Source organism: Leucopleurus acutus, assembly GCF_964270905.1.
Source record: "Leucopleurus acutus genome assembly, chromosome: 2".
NCBI lineage: Eukaryota > Metazoa > Chordata > Mammalia > Artiodactyla > Delphinidae > Leucopleurus > Leucopleurus acutus.
In genome coordinates, this window is record NC_139143.1 from 46,097,477 (window position 1) to 46,120,303 (window position 22,827).

The 22,827-nt window shown below is 41.6% G+C and overlaps 1 protein-coding gene across 3 annotated transcripts in view; it reads left to right on the forward strand.

Annotated features, from left to right (window-relative positions):
- Positions 1 to 22,092, forward strand: part of UTP25 (UTP25 small subunit processome component) — a 29,422-nt gene extending 7,330 nt beyond the window's left edge. For 2 of the 3 annotated variants that reach the window (XM_082832726.1, XM_082832728.1), the window contains 7 exons: positions 1,064 to 1,474; positions 3,167 to 3,386; positions 10,522 to 10,724; positions 11,893 to 12,075; positions 12,209 to 12,321; positions 13,046 to 13,291; positions 20,576 to 22,092. In XM_082832726.1, coding sequence (XP_082688852.1) covers positions 1,064 to 1,474; positions 3,167 to 3,386; positions 10,522 to 10,724; positions 11,893 to 12,075; positions 12,209 to 12,321; positions 13,046 to 13,291; positions 20,576 to 20,819 — 1,620 coding nt within the window. In that variant the 3' untranslated portion in view covers positions 20,820 to 22,092. The remainder of the gene's footprint in view (positions 1 to 1,063; positions 1,475 to 3,166; positions 3,387 to 10,521; positions 10,725 to 11,892; positions 12,076 to 12,208; positions 12,322 to 13,045; positions 13,292 to 20,575) is intronic. The other variant, XM_082832727.1, reaches the window with a different exon arrangement.
- The last annotated feature ends 735 nt before the right edge of the window (positions 22,093 to 22,827 follow it).

Here is a 22,827-nt window from a genome sequence, read left to right on the forward strand (position 1 = left end):
CTTATAAAACTGTAGTACAATATCACAAGTAGGAAATTTCCACTGATACAATCTACCTGTCTTATTCAGATTTCCTCACTTTTGCTCCTGCTCCTTTGTGTTACTTAGCTCTGTACTGTTTTATCACGTGTAGGTTGCCCTGGCCACCACCACAGTCAACATACAGAGCATTTCCAGCACCAAAGATCCTTCCTCTTTGCTGGTGCCATTTTATAACCATACCCACCTCCCTTCCCCCATTCCTAACCCTTGGTAACCACTAATCTGTTCTCCATTCCTATAATTTTGTTATTTCAAAAGCGTTACATAAATAAAATCATACAGGTTGGCTTTTTTCACTCAGCATAATTTCCTGGAGATTCATCCCAGTTGTTGGCATATATCAATAGTTAATTCTTTTTTATTGCAGAGGTCATCCTTTCTTTATTGCTAAGATCAGCAGTTTTGTTACGGTGCAAAAATTCCCAAACTGGTATTCCACAAAATATTATTCTTTACGATTCTAATATATGTCTCCAAAAAAAAAAAAATCCAAAACAACAACAAAAACCTTGTTCCATGTCCAAGTAAATTTGGAAAACTCTGGGTCAAACGAAGTGGAACAGAGTCCTTGTTACAGGACTCAGCAGAACCTTTAGTATCTGATCTTCATGTGACCCTCCCTGAGGGGGATTAGGTTTTGTGGTGTTTACCGAAGTTATTTGACCGTCAGGCCCCCTTTTCTTTTGTCTAGAGTAAATTTTGACTTCCTACAGTGTGGTCCACAGGACAGTTTGTGACCCACTGATCTAGTGAAGAGCTCACAAGGTTTCTAAAGTCAGAAACCTTGGGCTCTAACCCTTAGCTCTGTTCTCCCCTGTTTGTCTGAATCCTATAACCTCTGAATCTCAGCATTTCCTAAACTGCAAGAAGAGCATCATAGTGTTTACCTTGTAAGGTTGTTGTGAGGGTAAAGTGAGAGGATCTGTAAGTTGTGAAAGGCCTTGGTAAATTATAAAGCACTATATGAATGTAAGGTACTATAATTCATTTCTAACTTAGTTCTTGATCATTTCTCCCACAGTGGCCCATCCTGGGCCAGCTTGTCTTTTCATCCAGGTTTCAACAGTTGGAAACCTTTAAACCCCCAAAGGACATTGACTTAAAGTCACTTCATCTCCAGAAGCCTCTGGAATCCACCTGGATCAAGACCAACAGCCGGTTCCTCTCTGGCCCCCCAAATTCAAGTAGCCCCTTCACACCCCTCCAGAAAGAGCTCTTCTTAATTATGAATTCTTACCGGGACCTATTCTACCCAGAAAGGACTGCCCTGAAGAATGGGGAAGAGATCCGCCACGTGTACTGCCTGCATGTGATAAATCACGTCCTCAAAGCCAATGCCCAGGTGCTTGCCAACAACAGCAGATGCCGAAGCCAGAAACTTGGGGTGGGTGATGATGATGACTTCAGGGACCAAGGGCTAACGAGGCCCAAGGTGAGTGGCAGCAGCAGAACTTTGCCCTCAAGGAGGCTGTAAGGCACTAACATATAGGTCCTGGCACTTAGCAGGTTCTCAGATGTTTTAATGATTGGAATAATGAATGGGTCCAAGAATGAGCGTATTAGATGGGCCAGGTAATGTCAGAGCAGTGCTGCAGACAGCTCAGTGGATTGTCTCTAACAGCAGATCTAACTGGAAACTGGAGCAGGAGGTACCTCCATGATAATTCTCTCCTTAAAGATAAACCCTGTTCCTACCTAAGTAACACTCCACTATAAATCTCTTCTTTGTGATTGTCAGAGCTGGGTGGGACCTTAAGGAGCCTTTTATTCAATCCCTACTTATTACACCTGTGGACAGAGACCAAGGACTCTCTTCACTAAGCCACATAAATATGTAAACCTTGGAAAACAAAATCCCTATTTTTGCATTGTATCATTATTGCTGCTTAAAGTGATGATTACATTTATGTGGGCTCATAAGCCTAAGCTCCAGTGGATTGGGGGCTTACATCTTTTAATTCTGTCTACATTTTTCATGATGTCCTGGAGCTAGATACTGTGCCGCCCATACCCCCTTACCCCTTAGCCTCTGTGTCTATATTGAAGACGCCTCATCTTCTTAGATTCTTCTCATTGAGCTTAATAGGATTTTAGAATTTTAATACTGATATGGCTCTTAGAGATTTCTTAGTCCAACCCTCTTGTTTGATAGTTGGGGAAACCAAAGCCTAGACACTTACTTAGTGTGACAGCTGGGACAGTAACTTGGCCCTCTTCAAAACTGATCCATCATCCCCGCACTGTACCAAACTGAATCACTACACCCATCTGGCTGTGCTGGTTGCCCTTCTGGGAAACTACCTCAGAATCTTGAACATCAGGATAATAAGATTATCTGTTTCCATTTAGAATTGCAAAATAGAATATGAGGTAGATTACCCATGAATCACATTCAGAATTTGGTGAATTGCCTGATCTGACTGGGGTTATATCCATTGATTGTATTGTTTACACAAGGGTAGTTAGAAGTTAATCATTTGTTAAGCATCTTCTGGTTTTTTTCCTCAACAGTTAAAATTAAGCACTTTTGGAAATGTTTGGAAAACTGAATCCTATATTTCCCATTGAAATATGATCTTATTTCAGAAATCCTTTATCATCATCTCTGAAAAATGTACTAGGAAATGTACTAGAAAAGTAATGATGTTTTAGTCCTTTCCTTACTAGCTTTATTCTCTACTTAATACATCTAATTCATTTCTTCAGCATATTCCTTAGGTCTTACGGATCAAAATACTGAACTAAGTTCTGTGGGAGACAGAAATGAGTAACATTTCTTGTCCCGAAAGAGCTTTGTGTGTTTATGCCCTTGGGTTTTTGCTAATGGACACCTCTGTTAAAGGCATTGACTTAACCTCAAAAAGTATTTCTACGTTCTGCTTAAGAATTGCCCCCCCCGCAAGGAGCCATGAGATTGAAGTCCATAGGACATGGTGCTGTGGGTCGGAAAGATGCTCAGCCTTCAGTACTGAGCCAGGTCCTGTGTAAAGAGGGTGACACGGATGTGGTCCTTGGCCAGGGGCTGCGGAACAGAGGGCTCCTTAGGTCCTCAGCAGGCTCACCTCGAGCTGTCCTTCCTTCCTTCCCCTTGCCCGTCCAAGGCTGCCCATCACTCCCTCCACAGGTGCTGATAGTGGTGCCATTCCGGGAAGCTGCTTTGCGGGTGGTACAGCTCTTCATCAGTCTTCTTGAGGGCGATAGCAAGAAGAAAATAACTGTAAGCAACAAAAAGAGGTTTAATGGAGAGTATGGCTCAGATCCCGAGGAGAGACCACCCAACCTGAAGAGGCCTGAGGATTATGAAGCTGTATTTGTCGGCAACATCGATGACCACTTCAGGACTGGTAATTCCTCCTTGTCAAGACTGAGACCCTGAGGGACCTGAGGTGTGAGGTGCACATAGCTGGAAGCTAGAAGCCTGGAATTAGGCATTCTTTCAGAGGGTCACTGACTCAGCCTTCTAGCAGAACCAGGATGCATTTGAGACGACTCGTCTGCCAGGGGAGAGTCTTGCCTTGGCTAATGGGGTACATACTTGGCTAATGGGATGGAGTGTCTGTGAAGGCATGTATGAAAGGCACATGCATGTTTATAACAAATGTCTCAGCATGCCTATAGCTGGTAGCTTACAGTCAATGCTACAGGGGTTCTTGGGGGAGTTGGAGGTGATGGGGCTGGGTGGGTCAGTCTGGGGAAGATGAATAAACTAGAGCATCTGTACGTAATGGACTTCCCTCCTGCCTGCCATGTGGAGTGCCCACACCTGAATTATCTCCACTCTGGACTTACTGACTCCCACCCAGCTTTGCACATTTTTGCTTGTCTGTCATTCAGCTCCCATGTACTTGGCTGGTTGTACATTGAAAAAGTTCCTGGAAAATATTTTTAGTCACGTATGCCCATTTACCAATTATTAAGCATCTACTGTGTGCCAGGCACTGTTAAGAAGCTGGAGATATGGAATTAAAAGTTACTGTTAAACAAGTGCAGCCTTAAGACAAATCAGACAGTATGGGATGAGATGTGTTATGGTTAGAGGATGGTGGGTGTTCTATTTAAAGTATTTAAAGCAAATATCCTTACTGAAAATGGGCACAGGACTGTTAGGGAAGGCCTTCTGTTGGAGGTACCATCCATACTAAGTTGAAACCTGAGTAGGATTTAGCCAGGTACAAAGTGCGGTGATGAGAGTGGAAGAAAAAGTTTCAGACAGGAAACTCATGTGTGAAGGCATCAGGGTGAATAAACCAAATAGACCTAAGATTCAGAGGCTGTAGCATGGCTGGAGTGTGCAGTGCAAGGGGATGAGAGCTTATGGTTAGTTTTGAACATATGCAGGTGGCCAACAAGCAGCTGATAGATCAGTCTTTTGTTTAATTGATATATAATTGACGTATTAGTTTCAGGTGTACAACATAGTGATTCAATGTCTATACCTTACAAACTTATCACAACAATAAGTATAGTTACCATTTGTCACCATACAAAGTTAATGCAATATTATTGACTATATTCCCCATGGCATACATTGGATCCCTGTGACCTGTTCACTTTATAACTGGAAGTTTTATACCTCCTGATCTCCCCCATCCATTTTGCCCACCCTCCAACCCCGCCCTCCCTTCTGGCAACCACCAGTCTGTTCTCTGTATCTATCACTCTGGTTTTTTGTTTGTTTTGTTTTTTAGATTCCACATCTAAGTGAAATCACATGCTATTGATATTTGTCTTTGTCTGACTTATTTCACTTACTGTGATACTCTCAAGGTCTATCCTTGTTGTCACAGATGGCAAGATTTCATTCATTTATGGCTGAGTAATATTCCATTGTGCGTGTGCGTGTGCGTGTGTGTGTGTGTGTGTGTGTGCGCGCACCACATCTTTATCCATTCATCATCTGTGGACACTTACGCTGCTTCCATATTCCGTATCTTGGCTATTATAAATGTTGCAGTGAATGTAGGAGTGCATATATCTTTTTGAATTAGTGTTTTTTTTCCTTTGGATAAACACCCAGAAGTTGAATTGCTCAATTGTATGGTGGTTCTATTTTTAATTTTTGAAGAACATCCATACTGTTTTCCATAGTGGCTGCATCAAATTACATTTCCACTAACAATGCACAAGGGTTCCCTTTTCCCCACATCTTTGCCAGCATTTGTTATTTCTTGTCTTTTTGATAAGACCTATTCTGACAGGTTTGAGGTGATATCTCATTGTGTTTTTTTTTCTCTCTATGCTTTGGTTAATAGCAACTTATAATACATGGTGGCTGTAAGAATTTGTAACTCCAAAATCACAGCCTATCATTTTATATTATTTCATTTTGATCACAGCACTTACTAGCCACCTGATACATTCTTCTTCTTCTTCTTTTTTTTTTAATTGGAGTAGGTATAGTTGATTTACAATGTTGTGCTAATTTCTGCTGTATGGCAGTGACTCAGTTATACACATATGTACATCCTTTTTTATATTCTTTTGCATTATGGCATATCCCAGGAGATTGGATATAGTTCCCTGTGCTATACAGTAGGACCTTGTTGTTTACCCATTCTAAATGTAATAGTTTGCATCAACTAACCCCAGACTCTCAGTCCATCTCTCTCTCCCCACCCCTGACCTTGGCAACCACAGGTCTGTGAGTCTGTTTCTGTTTTGTAGATAGGTTCATTTGTGCCATATTTTAGATTTCATATATAAGTGATATCATATGGTATTTGTCTTTCTCTTTCTGACTGACTCGTAGTATGATAATCTGTAGTTGCATCCATGTTGCTGCCAAATGGCATTATTTTGTTCTTTTTTATGGCTGAATAGTATTCCATTGTATATATGTATCACATCTTTATCCATTCATCTGTCAATGGACATTTAGGTTGTTTCCATGTCTTGGCTATTGTGAATAGTGCTGCTATGAACATAGGGGTGCATGTATCTTTTTGAATTATAGTTTTGTCCAGATATATGCCCAGGAGTGGGATTGCTGGATCATATGGTAATTATATTTTTAGTTTTCCGAGGAACCTCCATACTGTTTTCCATAGCGACTGCACCAACTTACATTCCCACCAACAGTGCAGGAGGGTTCCCTTCTCTACACACCCTCTCCAGCATTTGTTATTTGTAGACATTTTAATGATGGCCATTTTGACCAGTGTGAGATGGTACCTCATTGTAGTTTTGATTTCTCAGTGTGATTTTGATTTGCATTTCCCTGATGATTAGTGATGTTGAACATCTCTACATTTGACTGTTGGCTATCAGTACGACTTCTTTGGAAAAATGTCTATTCAGGTCCCCTGCTATTTTTTAATTGGATTGTTTGGGTTTTTTTTTTTTTTTTTTTTTTTTTTTGCAGTACGCGGGCCTCTCAATGTTGTGGCCTCTCTCATTGCAGAGCACAGGCTCCGGACGCACAGGCTCAGCAGCCATGGCTCATGGGCCTAGCCGCTCTGCAGCATGTGGGATCTTCCTGGACTGGGGCACGAACCCGTGTCCCCTGCATTGGCAGGCGGACTCTCAACCACTGCGCCACCAGGGAAGCCCTTTAATCCATTTTGAGTTGATTTTTGTAGATGGTGTAAGCTAGTGGTCCAGTTTCATTCTTTTGCATGTAGCTATCTAGTTTTCCCATCACCATTTGTTGATGAGACTGTCTTTTCCACATTGTATATTCTTGCCTCCTTTGTCATAGATTAATTGACCATATAAATATGGATTTATTTCTGGGCTCTCTATTCTGTTCTGTTGAACTGTATCTGTTTTTGTGCTATTACCATACAATTTTGATTACTGTAGACTTGTAGTGTAGTTTAAAATCAGGTAGTGTTATACCTTCAGCTTTGTTCTTCTTTCTCATAATCAGTTTGGCTATTCAGGGTCCTTTGCAGCTCTCTACAAATTTTAGAATTATTCTAGTTTTATGAAAAATGTCATGGGTATTTTGATAAGGATTACATTAAATCTGTAGATTTCTTTGGGTAGTATGGACATTTTTTTTTGAATTTTATTTATTTTTTTATACAGCAGGTTCTTATTGTCCATTTAATACATATTAGTATATACATGTCAGTCCCAATCTCCCAATTCATCACACTCCCACCCCCACCACCACTTTCCCCCCTTGGTGTCCAGTATGGACATTTTAACAGTACTAAATCTTCCAATCTATGAGCATGGTGTATTTTTGCATGTTTGTGTCATCTTTAATTTCTTTCATCAATACCTTGTAGTTTTCCAAGTACAAGTTTTTTATCTTCTTGGTTAGATTTTTTCTAGGTATTTTATTCTTTTTGATGCTATTGTAAATGGATTGTTTTCTTAATTTCTCTTTCTAATAGTTCATTATTAATGTATATAAATGCAACAGATTTTTGTTAATTTTGTATCCTGCAACATTACTAAATTTATTTATTAGTTCTGACAGTTTTTTGGTGGAGTCTTTAGGGTTTTCTCCATAAAGTATCATGTCATCTGAAAATAGTCAGTTTTACTGCCTCCTTTCCAATTTGGGTATCTTTTATTTCTTTTTCTTGCCTAGTTGCTGTGGCTAGGATTTCTAATACTATGTTGAATAAAAGTGGCAGAAGTGTGCATCCTTGTCTTGTTCCTGATTTTAGAGGAAATGCTTTCAGCTTTTCACCACTGAATATGATGTTAGCTGTGGGTTTATCGTATATGCCTTTGTTATGTTGAGATACATTCCCTCTATACCCACTTTGTCAACCCATCCTTGCATCCCTGGAATAAATTCTACTTGATTATAGTGTATGGTCCTTTTAATGTATTGTTGGATTCAGTTTGCTAATAATTTGTCAAGGATTTTTGCATCTATGTTTATCAGGCATAGTAGCCTGTACATTTCTTTTTTTGTGGTGTTTCTGTCTGGTTTCAGTATCAGGGTTATGCTGGCCTCATAAAATGAGTTTGGAAGTGTTTCTGCCTCTTCAGTTTTTTGGAATATGTTTGAGAAGGATAGGTATTAAATCTTTAAATATTTCGTAGAATTTACCAGTGAAGCTCTCTGGTCCTGGTCTTTTGTTTTTGGGGAGTTTTTTGATTACTGATTCAATCACATTACTAGTAATTGATCTATTCACATTTTCTGTTTCTTCATGATTCAGTTTTAGAAGATTGTGTGTTTCTAGGAATTTATGTATTTCTTGTAGGTTATCTGACTTGTTGGTGTATAATTGTTCATAGTAGTCTCTTATGATACTTTGTATTTCTGTAGTGTCAGTTATAACTTCTTTTTCATTTCTTATTTTATTTGGGCCCCCTCTCTTTTTTTCTTATTGAGTCTGGCTAAAGGTTTGTTAATTTTGTTTATCTTTTCACAGAACCAGCCCTTAGTTTCACTGATCTTTTTTTTTTTTTTTTGGTCTCCATTTCATTTATTCAGTATTTCTCATCTGGCTTTTATTATTTCCTTCCTTCTTTGTTGGAAGTATTTTTTTCCTTTCAGCATATTCGAACATATCATGCCATCTCCTTCTGGACCACAAAGTTTCTGATGAAATATCAGCTGATATTCTTATGGGGATTCCCTTGTCTGTAATTAGTTGTTTTTCTCTTGCTGCTTAAGATTCCCTCTTTACCTTTGACTTTTGACATTTTAATTATAATGTGTCTTGATATGAATCTCCTTGGGTTCATTTTGTTTGGGACTCTTGGTGCTTGCTGGACCTGAATGTCTGTTTCCTTCACCCGGTTAGGGACATTTTTAGCCATGATTTCTTCAGATAAGTTTTCTGCCCCTTTCTTTCTCTCTGTCCTCCTTCTGGGACCCCTATAATGTGGATGTTAGTACCCCTTTCTCTCTCTTCTTCTGTGACCCCTTAACACCGATGATAGTACACTTGATGTTGTCCCACAGTTCCCTTAAACGGTCCTCATATTTTTAAAATATTTTTTCTCTTTGCTGTTCTGTTGGGGTGATTTCTACTACTTTGTCTGCCAGGTCACTGATCTGTTCTTTTCTACCATCTAGTCTGCTGTTGATTCCCTCTAGTGTATTTTTCAGTTCAATTATTATAATCTTCAGCTGTGTGAGTTCTGTTTAGAACTTTCTTATATTTTCTATCTCTTTCTTGAGTTTCTCGCCGTGTTCGTTCATTCATCTCCCAAGTTTGATGAGCAACTTTATGACAATGACTTTGAATTCTTTATCATTAAATATTTTTTCTGGGGTTTTATCTTGTTCCTTCATTTGGAACATGTTCCTCTGCTTTTATCTTGTTCCTTCATTTGGAACATGTTCCTCTGCTTCCTCACTTTGCTTGACTTTCTGTGTTTGTTTCTATGTAGTATGCAAAACAGTTATTGCCCCCTGTCTTGAAGGAGTGGCCCTGTGTGGGAGATGAACTGTGTTTTTAACTTTTTCTAGTTCTTGGTTGTCTTATAAACTCTCTCTCTGTTTGTTTCACTCCCATGGAGTCTAGAAATGCAGTCCCACCCCCATCTGCCTGAGCCTGGTGCTCAAGGAGTGTCCCCTGTGTGGGCTGCATGCGTTTGTTGCCTCAGGTCGTGTCCTGCAAGTGGCATGAGATGGGGTAGGCGTGGCTGCTGGTTGGCCATGTTTGTCAGTGCTGCACACAAGTAGTGCAGGGAAGTGGGGTAGGGGGTACTCACCCACCACCACTGTTAGCAACTTAGAGTGAGAGTGCAAAACATGGCACCCACCCGTGCCATCAAGGTAGAGGGAACTTGTAAAAATGGCATCTGCCAGCATTCTGTCCCCAGGGAGAGTCCCAGCCAACTTCTGCCCCTCTGGTAGGTGCTGTAAGATTAGCAAGTGAATCTCCTTCACGTATGATCTGGGCTCTCTACAAACTGCTACTTGTTGCTTAGGAGAGAGATGTGGGCAGGAAATATAAATTTTTGTGATGATAATGTCAAAGCCATAATTAGTGAATATATTTATCCAAAGCTTTATGTAGAATGAAAGAGAACTTGTGGGTGACTCCAGGGATTTGTAGAAGAGCTCTTTGAATATGGAAAAATAGATAAGGACCAGGTCAGTAATAGGAGAAGTAAGTGTTAAAGTCGTGGAAACCACCGGTAAGGAAAAGAACATTTCAAGGAGGGTGTGCTTATGCGTTCGTGACAAGAAACACTAAAGTACCATTGAATTGGGAACTGAGAGCTGTTGGTGACCTTAGCAAGAGTCATTTCAGTGGTGTCCTGAGACTCAGAGGCGGATTGCAGTGCATTAAGGAGTGAGTGGGAGATTTTAAAGTAGAGACAATTTTCTGGAAGGTTTGCCAGTGAAGGAAAAGAGGGTGGGAGCTAGAAGGGACCGTAGATGCAAAGGAGGGCTGATGATGATGATTTTAATAATTAAAGCAGTTTGAGCACAATTATATGCAGAGGGGAAGATGTGGAAGGTACAAGGGGAGGCTGCAGTTTGAGAGGGTGGAAGCTAATGGCTTGGTGGTGACTCATGAACTGATGTGTGCTTGGCTGTTTTGTGTATAGGAGTGGCAGTACTGCAGAGAAGCATCCGACTTTATGCCCCCTTCTATTCGTCAGACATCCTCATTGCCTCCCCTCTGGGCTTGAGGACCATCATTGGTGGAGAAGGAGAGAAGAAGAGAGATTTTGACTTTCTGTCTTCTATTGAGCTTCTCATCATTGATCAAGCTGACATTTACCTGATGCAGAACTGGGAGCATGTCTTGGTAATGCTGGTCATTAACATTTAGAGACAAGAAGCTCAGTGGTTTGAGTCTGAAATGGTTATTAAAGTCCCGATTAAAACTCAAATTGGAAATGAAAATATTCCACGTTTTCCAATTTGAAAATGGGAAATGTTGTCCCCTCTTCTACCCACAAGTTGGTCAGTAAAGTATCCAGAAAGATAAAAATTCTTGTCAACATTTTCAAATCTCCAGAAAAGATTTCTTCCCCTTAAAAGTTGCTTCTAGTAATAGACCAGTTTAGTGTGGTTGGTTGGTTGGTTGGTTGAAATTCCTCCTCACCAGGAATGTTTTTATCTAAAATAGTTCCTCCTATTTATGCTCGTTCTCTTTTGTGTGGTCTTCTCTTCAGTGGAGATGGGAAAACATTGCTCATGGTTTCTTAATTTGTGATGCTTTGCAGAGAAATGTAAGATGTTTTTGTCCCCCTACTGTAATTTGTGCTATAATTTTTTTTCTCCCTCTCAACATACCCTGCAATGTTTTGGGGTTTAGGATTGTGCTTTGGAACAATCCTCATCACAGAACTATAGGTTTATTTTTCTAAGGCATGTGAGAATTTACCTTTTCTGCAAGCCCAGGACTTGGAGTAAGTTTGGGACAAATAAAGGGGAGTACTTATTTATAAAATAGGGAATAATCTTATAGTACTTGTGACCCTTCAATATACATTACAAGGTAAAAATAGGATTAAAATAGAAAAGGCATGTCGATGGTTGAGTCATCTTTATTTTGAGCAAAAGGCACATGTAGTCACTCAGGGAATTTTCTAACATTGTTGGGAACTAAGTCATGGAAGGACAGCAGCTCTGTTTTCCATGTCATTTCCCTTCTTGTCCAAATCTGGAACTGAGTTGCTTATAGAGTGACCAGAGTGGCATTTCAGAATTTCCTTTAAAAGAAATATTCTGTATAGGTAGCATCTTGATCCTTTTTGAAAGATCCACGAGGTGGCCAGTTTGAGCTTTTCTTCTTGTTCACTTGACTATGGGCAAGTCACTCAGCCATCTGAGCCTGTTTTCTTGTAATTTGGGAGATGATAGTGTGTACTTCATGGGGTTAAATAAGATGATGGGCTTATAGAAAGGTTAGCAATGCCCAACAGGTAAGTGTTCAATAAGTATTAATGGAGTATTATTTCTGCTCAAAGCATTTGATGAACCACATGAACCTACTGCCCTTGGACTCACATGGGGTGGACTTTTCTCGAGTGCGCATGTGGAGCCTCAATAATTGGTCCAAGTACTATCGTCAGACGCTGCTGTTTGGGGCCCTGCAGGATGCCCAGATCAACTCTGTATTCAACAAGTACTGCGTCAATGTGCAAGGCCAGGTGGGTTCTCTCCTTTCTCTGAATTTTCATGAAGTATTGTGTATTGTTTGGGTCATGAGGCAGAAGGAGAGGATAGCATTTGGTCAACAGTGGGGATAGCTCACTTCCTAATGTTCTCACTGACTCCTGGCAGGTGGCTGTGAGGAACGTCCCGATGACAGGCTGCATCAGTCATGTCCTGGTGCAGCTCCCACATGTCTTCCAGAGGATGGAAGCTGAAAACCTAGCTTCAGTGATTGATGCCAGGTACCCTCCCCTGTCCCATTGGACCCCTGGGGGTCACAGAGAGGGATTTTACTTGGGCATTCAAATTTAGAATTGTATTCCATGTTGGCTTTATTTGTTAACCATTTACAAAATGAAATGAGATAGTTGAATCCAGTCATGCCATTGACAGAGGAGGACACTGAAGGCCAGAGAAGTAGTGTCTTGTCCTAGTTCCGGTAGTGGCAGGGTTAGTAAATCAGGGGTACTTTCCCCTAGACTGTGGCATTTTAAAATTACATTAATTTTTTAATGCCGCATGTCAACAACTTAATTCTAAGCCCTTCAGGGCAAGAACTGTTTTTCTAATTCTCTATGTAATTTTCCCCTGTCTTCTCATTGTGTTTAGTCAGGGGACCCATGGTAGCAGAATGGTGCTTAACACATGGTAGGTGTTCAGTAATTATTTGTTGACTGACTGATTGACACCTGAATGAATGAATGATACAGTTATGTACTTCCTAGAATAATTCTCTGGGATATACCAGCATCACATCTATTCTTCATGATGAATAGTGTTAGCACTTGCTTTTTAATGCGCTTAACAGGTTTTATCCTTACATAATCTCTTTGCAATGAGGTAGGCCAAGTTGGCCTCTTAGGGGAGGTAGAAGGAGATTGTGACTTGCCCAGGGTCATGCAGTTGGCAGTGGCACTATGGCTCACCTCTAGACCACTGACTTTGCCCTTTGCCTTTCCAAATCAGGTTTAACTTTTTCGTCAACAAGATTTTGCCTCAGTATCGTGATGCAGTCATGTCTCACACGCTTATCTATGTCCCCTCCTACTTTGACTTTGTGCGTCTCCGAAATTACTTCAAGAAGGAGGACCTGAACTTCACTCATATCTGCGAGTACACCCAGAAGTCTGGTGTCTCCAGGGCCAGACACTTCTTCCTTCAAGGAGAGAAGCAGTTCCTGCTCCTCACAGAGCGCTTCCATTTCTACAAAAGGTAAAGTAGGGCCAGGTTTCAAGTGTCCTCTCTGGGGGGCCTGCTTCCAAGTGCATGGTGGGCTTTGCTGTGTTATAAAGTCCTCCCTTGCTTCACCTCCTGCAGACAAGCCAGAGTCTGGGGGGCTGGACAGACTTTTCTTGATTGTTTGGTTGGTTTTCTTCCAAAATGGGCATTGTTGGAAAAGGTGGTAGAAACGAATGAGTGACTACAGCATAACCTGTATATAGATCTGGAGTGGGTCCATACTTAGGGTACCTCCTGTAGCTGTGGGTATACCCCTCAAGAAAGACATTACAGAGTTGAGCAGCTCTCAGCTGAATACAGGAAAGGGAGGAACCTGTCACAGAAGCACAGATGAAACATTGGGGACTGTGTGGTCTGTGGAGATGGAAGTTGAGTACAGTGTCAGTGTTCAGAAAGTTCTCATTTGTCCTGAGGCAGTGCACACACAACTTCTGCACCAAGGAGAACCAGGACTAAGGGGCTTCTTGAAGTTTATGGGAAGCAAAAGGTGAGGGGCTTAGAGTTGAATATTTAAGGGCTTCAAGGTTTGCTTAGCTTCCCCACCATGTGACTTTGACAAAATAAGTTGTATTGACCTTTTTTTTTCTTTTTCTTTTTTTTTAATTCTAATTAGAGTGTTAGTAATATTGAGCCTTCTGTTACTATTTGGATTAGTTGCAGCCCTCTGTGCCCCCAGAGTTTGGTTATTTTATTGTTTTGCTAATTCTCTCTGCTGCCAAATGTAAAAGCCCCTTTTAAGCTCTTACCTAGAGAGACTGGAAATTGCATCCTATAACCTTTTCTTTCCTGATTCACAATAATGTCCAGTGAGTTTAAGTTCTGACTTCACTGTTTTATTAATTCTCAATTATAAGCTAATGAGGGGCACGTTTCCTCAGAGAATCCCTAACGTCTAAGCCTGAATCTTCTAGGCTTTGGAACATATTAGATGATGCACCTTGGCATTGCATTGCCTTTTAGTTTATGCCGATATTAGGATGGTGTTCCTCCGAAATGTTCTCCTTACCAGGATGGGGAGGGAGGGATCCAGCAGCCTGCTGGAGCGCAGCAAGCTGGCGTGACATGCCTTCTTTGGGTATTCTGCTGCCTAGATGATCTGCTAGTGGAGAGTTGAGGAGTGACTACATTTGTGTTTGCTGGGCTTCATTCTTGGCTACCCACACAAGGCTGTTTGGCCCAAGAGTGTTAACGAATGCCTTCTTGCTGGCATCATTATTTGCTTTGTTCCAGTGAGTTGTTGTTTTCATTCATGTTGGAAATGGTATTTTGGGGGAGTTTGCACTCAGCAGGTCTAAAGAGCCCTTAGTTTTCCAAAAGCTTGATACATCAAAGCAAGTCCTTTAAATGAAGTGGATGGATTGGGAAACTTCCCAGCGTGATTGTCTGTAGCAAGTGTGAACTAAGCTGGGATGAGGACTGGTCTCAAGTAGCAGCTTTTCAAGGAGAGGGCATGATGTCAAAGGAGCCCTTTCTCTTAAGTAGGCAGGACAGTCTCCTGTCTTACACTGTTCATTTATTGACCAAACTGTTTTGTCCCCAAAGTCACTATAAAGACAAACCGAACACATGCCATTAGCTTTATACCCTGGACCAGGTTAGTGGGTGTTTAAGTTGAATGGAGATAATCTACAACTGCCAATTATCTCAAAGTTCCTAGCTATAGATTTTTTTGCTTGAGAGGTCACCAAGGTGATGATGGGTATTTTGATCTGCAGTGTCTTTGTGATTTGATTTTTTTCATTTTACCTTGGGAAAAGTACATGTATTTTAAACTTTAGTATCCAGCTTTAAAATTCTGTATTTATATTCTCTATGGAAGTAGGCAGTGTTAGACATATTGCAGTTCGTTTGTGAGCTAGCAAAAAACTTTCAACCTGAGGATTCGTTTTCTTTGGGGAGATGAAACCAGTAGATTCTTAGGATGGGATGGGCATTTGGTCATGATGGCCCTCCTGAGGGGAGGACAGTTCACAGTTCTTTCTCTGAGCATTATCAGTGGGTTAGCACAGGAAGGAGGATTCTTAAGCAGGGGGCAATCAGAAACTCTGGAGGTAGGATTTCTGGAGGTGGGAAACGCTAGTGGGGTGTTTCTGAGTGTTCCCTGCCCCAGGGAGAACCCCAGTTGTAGAAGTAACAGACCTAGTCTTTATAGACTGTATGCAGGAGCCAGCCTTGCAAGTCAGTTGTGGGTGCCTCATTTATCTTTAACAGTTGTCAGGTAACATAGACATCTGGAATGTCCTTAGTTTTAGGTCCTGTCACAGTGTTATGCCATATTTGTAGGGGTCACTGAAGACCCAAAGCACATACAGGAGAGGAGGAAGGCAGGGGAAGAGGTGCAGAAGATCATGGGAATTGGTACTAACTGCCCCTCTGAAGGGGTTCTGGTCACGTTGTCTTATTTCCAGGAGATGCCTAGTCTCTACTGTGGACGAATTGGTACTAAGAGAGATTTTCTTGGTTTTGAAATATAATACCTATTGGAATTGGTTTTGTTGCTTTATTTTGCTTTAAAAATAGTCTCATTATAAGAGTATTACACAATTATTGTAGAGAACCTAGAAAATCTAGGTTAAAAAAATGGGATCACCGGGCTTCCCTGGTGGCGCAGTGGTTGAGAGTCTGCCTGCCGATGCAGGGGACACGGGTTCGTGCCCCAGTCCGGGAAGATCCCACATGCCGCGGAGCGGCTGGGCCCGCGAGCCATGGCTGCTGAGCCTGCGCGTCTTGAGCTTGCGCGTCCGGAGCCTGTGCTCCACAACGGGAGAGGCCACAACAGTGAGAGGCCCACGTACTGCAAAAAAAAAAAAAAAGGGATCACTTATAATCTTATTGATATAAATACCCATTTTGGTGTATTTCTTTCCTGTCTTTTTAATGTAAAAAACATGTGCACGTGCACAGACACAGGCATTTTAAAAAGGATACCAAAATTGGGATCACAGTGGACACATTTGGATTTTTTTCTTTTATCTTGAATATTTTATGTGCTTATTGAAAAAAAGCTTAAACAAGTTAGCATTTTGGTATATATTTGTATGTTATGGATGTATTTTTAAGTTAATATATATATAGTTCTACTATATGTTGCCCCCACTCCAACTTTTTATTTGGGAAGATTTCATTTCAAAGACGTTGTAAGACTCTCCCAGTGAACATCTCTAACTCCTTCCACTTAGACTCCACCAGCAGTTAGCATTTTGCCACATTCTCATGCACCCACATTCTCTGTCTCTCCTTCTCTCTTTCCACTCACATCTCTTATTTTTTCTTCCTGAACCATTTGAGAGTAAATTACGGGAGGCTTCATGACACTTATTTACTCCTAAATCTTTCAGCCTGTAGAGCCTAAAAACAACATTCTTTTATCTAACCACAACACCATTAACATACCACTTGACATTACTGCAGTAATACCATCTAATATTTAGTCTGTATGCAAATTTTCCTAGTTGTTCCCAAAATGACTATTACAGCTGTTTCTCACCACCACCACCCCCAATCCAGGATTTAGTTAAGAATCCTACATTGCATTTGCTTGACATGTTTCTTTAGTCTATTTTAGCAGTTCTCAAGCAGGAGCAGTTTTGCTCCCCAAGGGGCATTTGGAAATATCTGGAGACATTTTTGGTTGGTACAGTTGGAGGGTTATTTTAGTGGTCTAGTGGTTCAAGCGGGTCAAGGCCTGAGTGCTGCTAGACGTCCTACAGTGCACAGGACAGCCCTTACAACAAAGAATTACCTGGCTTAAAATGGCAGTAGTGCCAGGGTTAAGAACCCCTGATCTAGAATAATTCTCTTCCTTTGTTCCTTGTTGTGATACTGATATTTTTTGAAGAGTCCAGTCCAGTTTCCTGTAGAATGTCCCACATCTGGATTTGGCTGTTTTCTTATTATTTAGATCAGTGTTCCCAAACTTTGCTACATATTAGAATCCCCTTGGGGAGCTTTTAAAAATCTGAATGCCGGGGCTTCCCTGGTGGCGCAGTGGTTGAGAGCCCGCCTGCCGATGCAGGGGACACGGGTTGTGCCCCGGTCTGGGAAGATCCCACATTCCGCGGAGCGGCTGGGCCCGTGAGCCATGGCCACTGAGCCTGCGCGTCCAGAGCCTGTGCTCCACAACAGGAGAGGCCACAACAGTGAAAGGCCCGCATACTGCAAAAAAAAAAAAAAAAAAAATCTGAATGCCCTGGTCATACCCCATTATCAATTAAATCATGGTGTTTGGGGATGGGGACCAATTACAGATATTTTTCAAAAACAAATAGGTGATTCAATGAGCATCAGAGTTCAGGGACCAAAGATTTAAACATTATTTTAGTAAGAATTCTACATAGAGGATATTGTGTTCTTCCCCCTGCATCTCCTCAAGAGGCCCAAGGTGTCAGTTTATCCCATTTTTGGTGATACTAAATGTAATCATTTGGTCAAGGTAGGTCTGCTAAATCTTTACATTGTGAAAATACCTTTTCTGTGTAATTATAAGTAATCTTTAAGGTGTGTATAGCATCCTTTTTAATGGTTGCATAGTGTTACATTGTATGGGTATATAATTAAGCCAGTTTCCTTTTAATGGGCATATTGACTTGTTGTTTTCTGTTATTATATACAGTAATGCCAAGAGCATCCCTATGCGTAGTTGATGGCATAGTTGCCTGGGCATTTCCTTAGGATAAATTTGGAAAGGAAAACTTACTTGTTCAAAAGCTGTACCCAGTTTAAAATTTGCTGTGTGTTGCCACTCCCATCTTCTCCCCTCCCCGCTAAAATACACACTCACAATAATTTATACTCCATTAGCCTATTTCTGTAAAACCCTACTTTTTTCCAGTGACTTGATAGTCAAAATGATACCTCATGGTTTTAATGTCTTTTTCTTGCTTCTGTGTTTTCTGTAATTGTCAGTTGAATGTAGTGCCTGAGTAAGTAGTTGGCCTGGACACCTCTTCTGTCAGGCCACTAGTGTGGCAGGTGTGAATCTAGTTAGGATTTGGTTGTTACCATAGTTACCTTCTGTTTACCACAGACTGCCAGTTCCTCCAGCAGACAGTGGCCCACTGTGGGGCCCGGTGCTGGAGGGCCTTGTCTCAGTGTCCTGCTCCCCTCTCAGCTTTCACCATGCCCTGCACCCCTGTGCCGAGGGAGAGCCTCTCCCACGCTCGGGCCCCTCCCCCAGCAGCAGGCTGCTCCTGCTTGCTCCTCCCCTAAGGCTTGAAGTGGGGCAGGTGTTACCCTCCTGGTCCAGCTCAGATGCAGGCAGGTTCTATCCATCCTGGGCTTTGAAGCTGGCGCTTTCTCAGGGCTCCTGCACCAGCCTCCACGGTGGCCAGCCTCTGCCTTGTTCTACGAGGGGTCTTGGTGGGAAAGAGTTCCCAGCTTCTCTGCGGTGGTGGCAGTCTGTTTACATCAGTGCAGGATCTTGGACTGAACAGGCTTCATGCCCTTTCCCCAGGACAGACTGCTCTTTTCACTGGATGTAAGTCCTGTGGTGGGGAGGAATGGGGTGAGGGGTTAATGCCCCTCGCTTAAGGCACACAGTTTTGCTGCTTCTGACTCCACCCTGGCAGTTGACCTTTGCCCCTCTCATTGGCTTCAGGCTTTAGCTTCATGTACAACTTGGCTCTGGGAAGAGAGTGAGTTTTCATGCCTGCACCACCATCGGGGTGTCTCAGGTCTTCTGCCTTGCCTCCAGTCTCTCCAGGGCTCCCAGTGGAGACCTATGGAAAAGCCCTCATGACTGTGAAGTGAAGGAGTGTCCGGGAATCCCAGGGATTCTGAACTGCCGTGCAAGCCCATAATTGCCCTTTAAGAACTTGTTAAAAGTGTAGCTTTTTTCTTCCTACCCACTTTCTTAGCAGCTGCCCTCTTCCCCACTGTGCTCTGCCAAAGGTGAAGTGGTTCATATGTCCTGTCTTTCTTCAGACAATCTTGTCACTCTTTGGAATTCAGTCAGTGATGGGCTGAAGCTGGCTCATACCAGCTCTTAAGGTATGGTTGCACATCTCTTCCCAGTTCCAAGTTCAGCAACATGACACTGGTAGCTTGAAATGGAGTATTTACACCACAGAAATTGGCAAATGCTTCAAATCAGCACCTATCCTCCCCCACTGAGAATCAGTTGTTAAACACACACCAGGGCACCGTTGAATCAGTTCACTTGGTTTCCCTGTGACATCAGCTGTCTAGGCTCAGGAAAAGGAACACTGTTGTAGATTATCTTTTTCTTGTTAGCATGGGAGCAGTATTCTCTTGAGTTTTCTACATACTAAGCAGAAATGGAACTCTGTGTTTGTTTGTTTTGATAACTACTGAGATAGAACTGTTTTTTTCAACATCATTAGCCATTAAAATTCCTTTATGGAAAGAGGATGTGGAAAGATGAACCAAGTAATTGACTGCAGTTATATTTTGGGAGAGGAGGGTCTCCAGAGAGATCAGGATGAGCTAAGGGATAAAAAGACAAGGAAAACTTATCGTCCATGAATAAAATAAAATTCCCGAGGGAGTCTGATATCAGCCCTGTATGAGAGTCTAACAGGAAAAATCAGAACCTTGTCAACGTATAAAATCTTTGGTCGTGGAGCCCAAGAGGGAATGATTGATCTCAACCTGAACCGTAAGGCGAGTCCCTAGGGTCTGCATGCCCCCCCCCATCATGCAGCCCTGTGCAGCAGGGAAAGAAGCGAGGAAGCTGTTGAAATTAATTGCCTTCCCATAATGCCTAATGGGTCCTTGGGCAGGATTTTGTAAATGGGTGAACTTGGGACATCTGCCATGGAGTTAACATGTCTACAGAATGACAAGAAAAGACTAATGGGAGTGCATTTACAGTTTATGCAGTTTATTTTATGTACTGGGTCTGGTCTGACCTCATCTCCATCATAGAACACTGTTTTGCCTGATTATAATAAGGATAGTTAAATTGGAAATGCCTGCTTTTCAAATTTTCTGCGGCAGATTTCTAATCCTTGTCTACTATTCTTCCCCACCCTACCTCAGTCTGCTCAGATTAGGCTCAAGAAGTGCAAATTCGTTTTATCATTATCTTAAGCCAAATATTAGGAATTCAAATACGCTGTCACAAAAAATGAGCCCCTCCGGCTCAAATTAGAGTAACTTTTGGTCTGTGTGTTATTTGTGCCATGGTCTTTCTCCTTGCGTGAAACAGCAAGAGTGACTGTGTCCCTGTAAAACTCTTCAGTGGCTTTTCCATAAAATTTCTCATGTAGACATAGCCTCTCTTTCTCCTTCTAACAGATACACAATAAAAGGCATCAGGAATCTGATTTTCTATGAACTGCCAACATATCCCCACTTCTACAGTGAAGTCTGTAACATGCTGCAAGCCACCACCAGAGGAGAGGAAGCTGCCTGGACCTGCACTGTCCTCTACTCCAAGTACGATGCCCAGAGGTTGGCTGCTGTGGTCGGGGTGGAACGGGCTGCACAGATGCTGCAGTCCAAGAAGAATGTCCACCTCTTCATTACTGGAGAGAGATGAGAATTGGTTGGATAGGAAATGGTGTTTGGTGTGATATGTCATGCTTGGTTCTGTGTCGCTTGGACCTGATTCTGATCACTTACACCAAGAAGGGCTGCAACAAGGAAGGAGCACCAGGCAGGTTCTTATCAGATACTTCTTTATTTTCAGATCATATATACCTGAAAAGTTCAGTGTAAACCAGATTTTGGTAAAACCCATCTTTCAGAGGTCAGGGGAGAGCTCATGGGACTCTGAGAAGTTGATAGAAGGAATCTTCTACTTGTGAATTTTTTTGTACGCCATAAATTCTTTTGTTGTGACTTCACCTCTAATTTATTACACTTGGTAAATTCTTTCAGATTTGCCTGTTTCTATTTGACACCTTCTTAAAGTGAGGCATGCATTTCTTTGCTTGTGAGAACTGGTTATGAGAAATTGGAATACTTCTTGCTGTTGAATATCATCTTAGTTTTGGATCACACAGGTTTTGCAAAACTGTTATTTTTCTCCAGCCAAACTTTTTTAAACCTTAAATATTCTATTTTAATTCAACCTAGAAGAGCACATTCGTTCACTGATCTTTTTTTAACTCCTAAATGTTTTAGTGAAAATATATACTTAAAAATCACATTATATAAAATAACATTAATTTCTACTTTATTTCAAGAAATAATTTTGTGAAATTCTTGATGTCGCAAATTCATCTTCAACATCACTGTCTTCATTGCTATAGTCATTTTTTAAGTCATATAACATAAAAAGGAAAAGAAGGTACAGTTTTAAAAACATTTTTGGATGTTCCCTGGCGGTCCAGTGGTTTGGGCTCGGCGCTTTCACTGCCGAGGCCCAGTTTCAGTTCCTGGTCAGGGAACAAAGATCCTGCAAGCTGTGCAGCGCGGCCAAAAAAAAAAAAAAAAAATTGAACTATTCTCAGACAGAAAAATTACAAATTCAGAACCTGAATCATCTGAAAATAAATTGCCAAGTTGCTGGGCCTGTCACTCCTAAAAATCACTCCTGAATTTAGTATGTATTTCATGTAAACAAGGACATTTTTCTATGTAACCTCAAAATAACCGTCAAATCAGGAAATTGCCACTAATCCTTGGGCCCCATTCAGATTTTTGCCAGATGTCCCAATAATAACCTTTATAGCAAAAGGATGCAGTTCAGAGTTAAATACTGCTTTGAGTTGTCATGTCTCTGTAGTGGCCTTTATTCTGAATGGTACCTCAGCTTTTTCTTGGCTTTCTTGACCTTGACACTTTATTTTTTTAATTTTTAAAAATTAAAAAAATTTTTTTAACATCTTTATTGGAGTATAATTGCTTTACAATGGTGTGTTAGTTTCTGCTTTATAACAAAGTGAATCAGCTATACGTATACATATATCCCTATATTTCCTCCCTCTTGTGTATCCCTCCCACCCTCCCTATCCCACCCCTCTAGGTGGTCACAAAGCACTGAGCTGATCTCCCTGTGCTATGCGGCTGCTTCCCACTAGCTATCTGTTTTACACTTGGTAGTATATTATAAATCCATGGCACTCTCTCACTTCGTCCCAGCTTATCCTTCCCCCTCCCCGTGTCCTCAAGTCCATTCTCTACATCTGTGTCTACCTAGCCTGCCCCTAGGTTCTTAAGAACCTTTTTTTTTTTTTCAGATTCCATATATATGCGTTAGCATACGGTATTTGTTTTTCTCTTTCTGACTTACCTCACTCTGTATGACAGTCTCTAGGTCCATCCACCTCACTACAAATAACTCAATTTCTTTTTTTTTTTTTTTTTTTTTGCGGTACACAGGCCTCTCACTGCTGTGGCCTCTCCCGTTGCGGAGCATAGTCTCCAGATGTGCAGGCTCAGCGGCCATGGCTCACGGGGCCCAGCCGCTCCGCGGCATGTGGGATCTTTCCGGACCGGGCACGAACCCGTGTCCCCTGCATTGGCAGACGGACTCTCAACCACTGTGCCACCAGGGAAGCCCTCAATTTCATTTCTTTTTATGGCTGAGTAACAGACGTTGA